Raw genomic sequence first — 10319 nt, 5'->3', positions numbered from 1 at the left:
ACGGTAGCGCCTTTTTATAGGCCCGCCATCCTTGCTTTCTTGCGCCGCTTTTCGCGCAGAGTAAAATCGCACCCTCCACGGTTCGGTTGACATTTTGGCTGGCCTGGTGTTGCTTAACACGGCTCAGTGACATTCTATCAGCCGACCGGCCGACGGTTCCCCCGAGGGTTCCGGGCCGAAAAGAGCAACTTCTTATTACGATGATGCACCATATGGACATCTTTTTTCCTGTTCGCCGGGGGTTGAAGAAGAATCACGGTTTCATTCCCGAAGAATCACGGATATTCCCGGGATATAGGGAGTTCCTTGGTGACTGAATCGCTGAAAGTGACCACTGAGTGAGTCCGGATTGGGACGCCGGAAACGTCTCAATAATGGGCTGGGCCCCTCGCTCGATGGACAATTTATTAACTCCGACAACCGATTGAAGATGGGCTAGGTGGCCGGCCTATAGCCCGATAAATCTATCGGCTGAAACCCTTTCTTGTGCAGGGACTTTTAAGCAGTGGTAACTTAAACAATCCGGAACCAAGTGCAGGGTTTGAATAATTCATTTTTCACGCTATAAATTCGCATCCAGAACGCCCATATTTTTCCAGGATCATTCGAAAGGCTGTTTTCAAGAATTATTCTAAAAGGACATTCAAGGATTTTTGATCGAATAGGTAACGATGCTTCCCATCCCAAATCAACAACGGCTGCTGCCCATAATTCGCGCCCCAGAAAAAAAAAAAAACCTCAAATGAACCATCTCGCTCCTGGAGGCCAGATTAGCTGCGCCGGCAACCCGTAAGCCACCTTGCCGAGCGTGACAAACGACTACGACAATGCGACTATGTTGGCAAATTTGCGGCATCGCCCGAGCTCATCATCCCGAAATAATTGGAAAGAGATTGACTCCGGCGCCGGATTAATGGTCCATCTGCACCTACTTGATGGCACCGCGCGAAACGGGGCCAACCAAAGCAAAACCCAAAAGTTCTTCCTTCCTCGAGAATGGAAGGAAGGAAACCGACACGACACACGCGCCGTTATGGATAATATTTTGATCCTACGCACCACGCACCACCGCAATCATAAACTGGCAGGCAGGCAGCCCCCCCCCTGGTCGGTCAAAGTAGTGCCATTAATCTTCAACTTGCCCCCTTCAACCCGGTTGGCGAGGCGCACCGTGCTGCGGTACAGTTAATGTAGAATTATTCACGGCCATCTCGGGCCGCACGCCGGAAAACCGGCAAACCGGAGCGGAGCCGGTGCAGTGGACAAGGGAAGTGTTTTGCGCTGCACGTGACCTCGCCATCGGCGGCGGTGACAGTTCCGGAGGTCTCGGGATTGAGGTTAGTTTGCACCCTCCGACGGCGTAACGGCACTTGGTAGCGGAAGTCCCCAAGAAAGGATGCAGCATCTCGCTCGGAACAGGATCTCCTCTCGCGAGCATCGGCAGCATCGGAGCTCCGCCCATTTTGTCTCCTTTAATGTCTGCCTTTTGCAAACTCTGTTTTCTCTTTCTCGCCTGTAGGGCCGCCCTTCGTAGGGATGGCAGAGGTTTCTTTCGGTTCTGCTGGAGAAGCATAAATTTATGTTGCTTTGCGGTGTGCTGAAGAACTGCTTTCATTATTCATCGGTTAGCACGGGCTATGACTAGTTTAATGAAAGTATTTTCCATCGTTAGCTGCTACTTTCTCCCATCTTTAAGGTAATTCCGAGATTCCGTGTCGATAGAACTCCTCATCTTTCGAAAGGATTCAGTCAGAGATCGTAGTCCGATCGATTCAGTCAGATATCGAAGTAGTAGTCCGAAGGAGCAAAATCTGGTTTCCATTCGACATATTCGAGGTAGGTTTTGAACGTCAGCAAGAGCATGCTCAACATAAACATTTCACCATTAAAATACGATGACTATTGAAGTAATGAAAACACTTTACAGGGGACATTTTACCACAGACGATCGGGCTTCCCGGTGATAAATTTTATGCTACGTTGGTTTCATTTCATTAATTTCAGCGGCCATTTAATTAATTCAAAGTCTTAATAAGTCGATGCACTGTCGTGGCCCCAGCGGATGTCCTTCGCCGAGGCACTTGTTAACTGGTTAGAGCTAAACGACATGTTGGAATCAGTAATAAGTAATGCCGGAACAGATCAACCTGAAGTGCACTGCGATGATGCAACATTACTCACCTATTGCATCTACAACAATCCGCATTACACCAAGAATTAGTGGACGGCGGCTTTCAGATCTTTGGATGATCTCAAAATGTCCCGATCCCGGGAGAACCGATCAATTCCAACCACCATCATCGGGCGAGATTACGACTGACTCACGCTCACGCTCACGGCACGAATATATTCGTAGTCGGCGCCGTAGAAGTTAGTAAAAGTTAAGGCCCGCGTGCCGTGGCTGTATCTGCGGGGACACACGATGCGTAACGTAACAAGTTTGACGTTAACGATTAATGCCAAACTGCTGCGGCGCTGTCAAAACGTTTACGCCTCGCGCGAGCCGTAAACCCGAGCGTAATTATTTTTTTCATACGCTTTGCTTACAAACAAAGGATAATTTAAGTTCTTATTTGCTGGTATAGCAACAAAATCGGAAAAAAACAGAAAACAATATTCAGAAATCAATTAATTTCTCTTCTATTTCTATTTTCTTGGACCAAAAATACGAACGTAAACACGTTTGACATTTCGTTTTTAATTTTTTGCTGCCACACGAAGCGTAAACGTTTTGACGTTACAAATTAATTTTACGCTAGTTTTCACGCTTCGTGTGTCCCCGCAGTATGGCCTTGTTCGGCCGAAACCCCGCGGGTTTATCCCTCAATTCCGCCGGCGTCGGCCGGCCGGACAAGATCGAATTTGAAAGTGTAGAAACCAGTTTGATGTTGGGTGCGAGCGAACCGTTCGTGAGCTAATTACTGGAGCTTCGATTTAAATATTCCACGGAGGATTCCACGGATCTCGCGAGAACTTATGCACCAACCTCAGGCCCGGAGTTGCATAACGAGGTTCTACCTTCAAGATCGGATTCGGAAAGCGTGTGCGCCCTCAGACCTCAGTTAGCGTGCGACTGTGCCAGGTGTTGGAACGTTGGAAGTGCTGGATTTGGGAACTATAATTCAACTAGCTACTGTGTGCGATGCGGGAAGATATCGATCAACTAACGGCCAGTGATCGGGAGGCCCTGGAAGCGATTGAAAAGTTGGGCCCTCGGGAGAAGTGGCGCATCGTGAAGAACATCGCCGTGCTGGGGTTTGCGTTCATGGTCCACTTCACGGCATTTCACGGCACCTCGAACCTGCAGAGTTCACTCCACACGGACGGATCGCTGGGCGCGTACACCCTGGCCTCGATCTATGGGTCGCTGATCGTGTCGAACCTTTTCCTGCCGGTGCTCGTGATACGGTTCCTTGGCTGCAAGTGGACCGTCGTGGTGTCGTTCGTCGCGTACATGCCATACATCGCGGCCCAGTTCTATCCTTCGTTCGCTACCCTCATCCCGAGCGGGTTGGCGGTCGGGTTCGGTGGAGGGCCCCTCTGGTGTGCCAAATGCACCTACCTTGCGATCATCGCCGAAGCGTTCAGTGTCGCGACACGCCGTAAGGTGCGGACCGAGTATCTGATCGTCAAGTTTTTTAGCCTGTTCTTCGTGTTCTACCAGCTCGCGCAGGTCCTGGGCAATCTGATCTCCTTCACGGGTAATGATATGCTCGGGCAGGGGGTCCCTTAAGCTAGATCTAGCATTTCTTGCTTCCTTCCCAGTGCTTTCGTACGGCGCTACGGTGGATGGGAATGAGACCGGAGCGGTGCAGTCCCTGTCGGTGAACGTGTCGTCCACGTGCGGGGCGAACTACGAGGCGCCGAGCGAGAATGCGTCCCAAGGAGCAATCGATCTGCAGCGACCGGATGCTGGCCAACTGAACACGCTGACCGGAATCTTCCTGGCGTGTATGGTGGCGGCCAGTGTTTCGGTAGCCATCGGCGTTGATTCTCTCAAAAGGTAAGAGACCCCAGCGAGGGTAATTGAATGAGGTCTAATGGGTGAATTAATCACCGATCACGACACAGGTACAGCATGATCCGCACTGGTCAGGCCGATCAGGTGTCCGGCACGCGGATGCTAATCATCACGCTGCGGCAGCTCGGCAACCGGTACCAGCTGCTGCTGCTACCGATCACTGCCTTCATCGGTGTCGAGCAGGCGTTCATTGCGGTCGATTTCACGAAGGTAATTTCAGTGCCGACCGCGGCATTCCTCCAATTCAGTGCGCGCGCTAATTTGATTTAATTCGATCCAGTCATTCGTGGCCTGTGGGCTTGGGATCAGCTACATCGGTTACGCGATGATTTGCTTCGGGTTGGCGAATGCGGTGGCCGCCGCCGTTACACCGTACGTTACGAAGCAGCTCGGTCGCCGGGCGCTCATCTTCCTAACGGCCATTTTCCACGCGGGACTCGTCACGTTTATGCTCCTCTGGCGCCCGACCGGCGAGTATTACAAGTACTCCATCATGGCCGTTGCATCGTGCTGGGGACTTGCTGACGGTGTTTGGTTGATTCAAATTAACTGTGCGTTCGGAGCCAGCGCCATCTATGTGTACTCGCTAACCGGCTCTCTCTCTTTCTCTTTCTGGTGCTGGTAGCTTTGAGCGGAATCCTGTTCCCTGGCAACGAGGAGGCTGCGTTCAGCAACTTTCGCCTGTGGGAAGCTACGGGTTCGGTCATCATGTACGCAACCAGCCCGTTCTTGTCCACGTTTCAAAAGCTACTGTTCGTGCTCGGCATAATGACCGTCGGCACCGTTGGGTAAGGATCCTTTAACCCCTCATCGTTGCATCTCTTATAAGCTACCACCTCCGGTTACAGATACGGAATCATCGAGCTGATGGAGTACCGTGTGAAGCGCGCCGTGACCGAAAAGCGGTTCGAAGCCGTCAGCCAGCAGGTGGATTGAATCCTGTTGTAGCTCTCGTCTAAATAAAAATAAGACACACGAATTATACAAAATATTGCGTCGCAAAATGTATTTTCCACAGTGTCCCCCTAGCGCGCTTGCACCTTGCCTAAGGTGCCAAGGGGCTCCTTACAGCTTAAACCATAGCCGCCCTTATCTCGACAGTGATATGACCCCCCGGCAATGACTTCCAGTGTCCTGCCAGCTGCCACTTGATGGTGTGGCACAATTTTCTGTGAATTTTCCTCCGTTCCGTTTTTGCATTAGTTACTGGTTTCTGGGTGCGTTCCGGTTTCTTCATCGTCTAAGTTTATAATCTTTGCGCTTTCTTGCATTATGATTCCGCCCGGGCGTTCTGGAGTGTCCTGCGGCACTGATTCCCGTCTTCTGTTTTCGTTTGGCTTCTGAATTTATCTGGTGTGTGAGTGTGGGACACGCGTGTGTTTTCTCTTCCGTGTGACACGTGTTTTTACAATTACACAGGTGCATTAGGGGGTTTTCTTGTTAAGCTATTTTGTGTTTGTCGGGTTCGGTTCTGCCGCGGTGGCTTTAAGGCAAAGTAAAGCAAAAAGAACTGAAACGTTGAGATAATGTGGAGGCCTCGCTCCGGGTGGGCCAAATGAAGATTCACGAACAACGCTCCTGACAGAGGAAGAGTTCACTACTGAGCCCTCGGTGAACATAAAACTAGATGGCAAAACGAGAGTTAACAAACCTTGCTTAAAAATAGGTTAATTCAGTAGGTTCCGTTAGGTTCTTTTTGTGTGTTTACGCCTTTTTTGTACAATTATTACATTCATCGCTAAGGATCTACTATGTGGTTCGTTTCCATTTACCATACGGACATCGTGTTTTTTTGTTTCATTGTTGTAATGTTTTGCTTTCCTCTTGCTTGTTCCACTGTTTGCTGATCAGGTTCATTTGGGCTATTTGTTTCCTCTCAGGCGCTGTTAGCCCGGCTTGAAGCGTGTCCTGTGTGTTTGTATGTGTTTCCCAGGTGTCGGCGTGTCAGTGCTTGTCTTATCATAAAGATTAGGAACTTTGGTTTCACGAGTGTCCACATGCACACACCAAATGTGAAGCAGTTTCCCGTTTGCAATCAATCAAACAACCTTTCGCCAATTCGTGAGAAAGCGTGGGAATCGTAGTAGGACAGAAAGAGATAGAAAGTGTGTTCCGAGAAGGGTGTCGTGACGATTTGTTGAAGAAACATTGGCAAACGCCGCCACGCCTGGCGTAGAAAAGCGGGAATCCTTTGCCGGGGCCTTTGCTCGCGCCTTCAATACCAATACATAGCCTACGGGAGGGGGGAGGTCCTACACGCTACTCGTGTACCTATACATACTCAATATCGGAATGGCACCTTATTTTAATATGGCTACTAGTGGGGGGGTCACGGGTTCCGGTTCCCGACCGTAGTTCGTAATTCTTTCGATCTCTTCCTAAAAAGTTTCCGCCGAAGCCGACGGTGCGTTTGACGCCCTTTAAGTGTTCTCCATCTTGAAGCTTTTCGACATCATCCGCACCGTGTTCTTGAGCGCTTGCCGCTTGTTGCAGAACCAGATCCGGATCACTTCCCGCTCGTACCCGAGCTGATGCGCCAGGCCAGTGATTTCGGTGCCTAAAACGATCGGAAACGTTACTAGGTGTGCTTTTCGGGGTCTAAACCTTGGGGGACCTTACCGGACGGGTGCGTGTTGCGCTCAAAGTGCCCGTTGAGCAGTTCGAGCGCCTGCGGCGTGAACGAGGTCCTTCGTTTCCGCTTCTTCGACGGCTCCACGCCGATAAAGTCGGGCACGTGGTTCTGGCCCGTTTTGTACCTGGACGAGTGACTGATTGGGTTTAGTGCGAACGAAACGGGAGCAGCAAAACCAAAGTGGGGAGAGGAAGATAGTGTAAACGGGTGACGGGATGGCGTGTGGACAAGAAGAAAGATCGTGCATTAAACATACAACATACGCGAGTCTACCGAGATTGCCGCGCGCCCCGCACCGTGCCGTGTGCGGTGGCGCCTCGCGCCTCTTACCTTTCTTCGGCCTCCTTCATCCAGCGCTCGAGGACGGGCTTTATTTTTTGTGCACTTTTGGGAGTAATGTCTAACTTTTCAAACCTGGTTTTCGCGTGGTTGGTGGTGGTGGTGGATGATTCGGGGCATTTTGGAGTTTTGGGCGGCACATTTGGAAAGAAGAAAAGAACAGAACAATAATCAAACCAATCGCCGATCAGACAGACAGAGTGAGAGAGAGAGAGAGAGAAAGAGAGATGGAGAGATGGAGAAATAGAGAGAGAGAGAGAGAGAGAGCGAGAGAGCTCGTGATGGGGAAGGAGTTTTGAATTTTGATTGCAAAAATGCTTAAAATTAAAAACAGGAAGTAAATTTAGTGAATTTTCACAACCAACGACAAGCACTAGCCAATACGGTGATGAAACCAAACCTTAGGCAACGGTGTGAAGGAAGGAAGGAGGCAGGAAGATCATGAACTTGCCAGGACATTGATTACGGCGCCGACGGCCGATTACGGGTCCGTACCGGAGCGGACGCGTTAGCAACGAGATGGAACTGAAGTAAAAAGTAATCGATTGACGAACGAAAGCTTCAATTCCCGATCGCAACTCATAAGACACAACGCCCTGGCCAATTCAACGGGAAGGTTGGTTTGCGGTAGGACACTCTGCGGGGTAAGTAAAAAAGTCAATCTAGTGGAGAAATGGAACTCAAAAGCATTCCGTTCGCCTGATGGTTATGTAGTGCAGGTTAACAGAAGCATGCGTTTTATGGACGTAACCGAGAGTAAAGTTAGGCATAACTTTGATTTAATGTCGATTCATTTTAAACACATAAAACTAGATCGCCTAAGGTCGTACCGAAGAGGCATAAACTAAAAAGGGTTCTAAAAACACGAAAAGTTCTGTCCGCCGATTCTTTGTGAAGCATCCTTACCTTCGTACCTGGCTACTTTGTAATTGTTAGTGTCCCACAAAGAGAGAGAGAGAGTATACTTCTAATACCGAACTCTACTGGGTCTACATCACACATACACACTCACAAACACGCACGCGGGACAGGCGCAAAAGTGTGGGGGGGGGGGGGGAGGCTTTCAAGCAAAGATGGAGCCGACCGGAATGTGGGAGGAAAAATTAAATTGCTAAATTCATTATCGGTTCAATACATACATTTGCTGCTGCTGCGACGAAAGCTGCGCTGCACAATACATCTGAGCGGCCAGGGCACTGTGGTTGTGTGCGTACGTTCGGGTTAACGGTTACGGGATTCAAAATTGCGGACAGATCCAGTTGACGACGCACACGGTGGTCCCGCGAGAATGTGAGGGTTTGTTCAAGGTTTTCGAAACACAACACAACCGACAAACGAAAACATAAGAAACGGGGAAGAAAAATGTAGAAAATAAAGGTAAGGTAAGTAAGTCAACCCGGGAATCCTGCCTGGGAACCCCGGTGCGCCCCGTGAATTTTTTGGCCAATTTTGTGACACAATTTCATCGAGCGGCTCCATGAGTGTGCAACGAAACAATGTCCTGGCAAACGGGTCCTGGCCATCGTGATGAGGAAGGAATGGACGCAACATGGTTGAACATGACGAAACAGGGAAATCATAACTGTGACTTTGAATCGCACAAATCGCGGAAGTTTAGTAATAGATCTTTGGCCACACGAAGTGGGCCGTACTTTAGTCCGTAAATTTTGAGCGTAACAAGAATGTCCTAATTTTGCACAAAGGGCAGAAACGTAGTAGTAGACACACAGAGCAAAGCAATGGGGGAAAATTACCTGCAGATCGCACTCTGGCTGTAGGCGGGACCCTCGGTCACGGACAGGGCCTGCCCGACTTGCGTTTGCGTCAGCCCGAGCGACAGCCGCCGCAACTTGAACGCTTTGGCGAACTCCTTGATGTCGTCCAGATCGATACCGTCCACCACGTTGCAATTAGTTTGATTGATTGTTAATTCATCTGTGAAGATCGCGACGAGGCGAGACAGAATGGGCGTATTGAGTAACTTCGGAACGGAGCGATAGATCATTTTTTGATTGAATTCCCAGCACAGGCCAGCTGGCCGTGGCCACTATGTGCGCACTATGCGCGCTCGTATGTGTAGCCGGTCCAACATAACAAGCGGCCAGAGAGACCAGGATAAAAAGCGAGACAGAGAGAGAGAGACTCTTCCGGCAACTACCAACACACTTAATGGCCTTTTATAACCCGAGGACGGGGTTGGTCCGTGCCCGTAAGGGGTAACCGCTCTATAATGAACACAAGATCATGCTCGGTCTGCGCGCCGTCGCCTCGGCCGCCGCCACCGCGCGACTAATAAAGCACATTAAGGGAAATGTTTAGCGTAAATTAAGCGTTAATAAAGAATGTCAAATTAATTGACTCAGGAATTGAGGCAAAAGGCGAGCGAGCGAAAGAGACCGACACACAGCCAAGAAGCGGAACAGAGTTCCCGTTTCCCCGGCGATGGCATCAAATTGTAAATTATTGAAATACACCAGCGGCCACGGCGGTGGCGGTGGCGGCGGCGGCGGGGCCTGGCGACAGATACGGCGTTTGTTTTTTTCGGTCGGGAAAACATTAAACGGACACATTCGACCGACCATCATTACATCGCCACCATCCATCGCAGCATCGCGGCCGATCGAGATTGATGATCGAAGACCGGCCTGGGACCGTGGCCATGGGGCCATGATTGATTGAATTCCAACGGCCGACGCTAATTAACGGTCGTTGGGGACGATAAATTTAAATTATTACAATTCGCTTCCACTTTGGATTTTTCCTCGGGCACCCCGGCGGTGACATCATCGATCGAAATTCGATAATGCTCCTTGAGATTTCGGCCACAAAAGAAGGTGACGTTTCAAACGTCATGCGCAATGAACTCGCTATAGGTTAGGGAAAGTAGTAGTAGGCTAAGGGCTAAAATCAGAAGAACTAAACCTTTTTGGGCTTACTTGGATGCTCCTCCAGAAACTCTTGGTTCGACGTTTCCTCGTCGTCGTCGTCGTCGCTGTGGGTCGAATCGAGCCGCGCCGAACCGGCAGGACTTAGCTTCGGCGGTGAGGTGCTCGTCTCGCCACCGCCATGATGCTGCGGCGGGTGGTGGTGCTGGTGATGGTGTGGCCGTTTCTGCAGGGACTGACCACTACCGATGGCCGCCGCCGACGGTTTGTCCAGGTGCTCCGGTAACTCATCGCTGGGGCCACCGGACGCACTTCGGACGTGTTGCTCTATCAGCTCGAGATCGCAGGATCCGGGCCGGGCCGAGGACGAGGACACGGTGCCCGGTCCACCGGAGGAATGGTGGTGGTGGTGGTGCAGGGGTGACACGGACCCACGGAGGGA

General features: G+C 50.5%; 2 protein-coding genes across 2 annotated transcripts in view; one reads left to right on the top strand and one right to left on the bottom strand.

Annotated features, from left to right (window-relative positions):
• The first annotated feature begins 3142 nt into the window (after nucleotides 1–3142).
• On the top strand, nucleotides 3143–4957 carry LOC131215048 (UNC93-like protein). Its single transcript, XM_058209426.1, has 6 exons — nucleotides 3143–3701; nucleotides 3766–4003; nucleotides 4072–4231; nucleotides 4302–4572; nucleotides 4647–4809; nucleotides 4870–4957. Exons 1-6 carry the CDS (start codon nucleotides 3143–3145, stop codon nucleotides 4955–4957), a joined length of 1479 nt encoding a protein of 492 aa, XP_058065409.1.
• Nucleotides 4958–6441: 1484 nt separating this feature from the next.
• The window catches only part of LOC131215047 (pumilio homolog 2), a 54534-nt gene continuing 50656 nt past the window's right edge, over nucleotides 6442–10319 (bottom strand). Inside the window, exons 6-11 of the mRNA XM_058209425.1 lie at nucleotides 9929–10301; nucleotides 8747–8927; nucleotides 8132–8188; nucleotides 6984–7067; nucleotides 6641–6789; nucleotides 6442–6578 (exon numbers count right to left, since the gene is read on the bottom strand). Of these exons, the coding sequence (XP_058065408.1) occupies nucleotides 6442–6578; nucleotides 6641–6789; nucleotides 6984–7067; nucleotides 8132–8188; nucleotides 8747–8927; nucleotides 9929–10301 (981 nt within the window). The remainder of the gene's footprint in view (nucleotides 6579–6640; nucleotides 6790–6983; nucleotides 7068–8131; nucleotides 8189–8746; nucleotides 8928–9928; nucleotides 10302–10319) is intronic.

This window comes from Anopheles bellator, chromosome 1, assembly GCF_943735745.2.
Source record: "Anopheles bellator chromosome 1, idAnoBellAS_SP24_06.2, whole genome shotgun sequence".
Taxonomy (NCBI): Eukaryota; Metazoa; Arthropoda; class Insecta; order Diptera; family Culicidae; genus Anopheles; species Anopheles bellator.
Note: the sequence above shows the minus strand (reverse complement) of the source record. Positions and strands in the feature narration are given on the sequence as shown.

Bases quoted from the DNA above. Each gene is read 5' to 3' on its own strand.
- LOC131215048 (XM_058209426.1), top strand. From the start codon at position 3,143: ATGCGGGAAGATATCGATCAACTAACGGCCAGTGATCGGGAGGCCCTG. The intron at 4,232-4,301 runs GTAATTTCAGTG...AATTCGATCCAG, and splicing joins TTGCGGTCGATTTCACGAAG to TCATTCGTGGCCTGTGGGCT. The intron at 4,810-4,869 runs GTAAGGATCCTT...CTCCGGTTACAG, and splicing joins ATGACCGTCGGCACCGTTGG to ATACGGAATCATCGAGCTGA.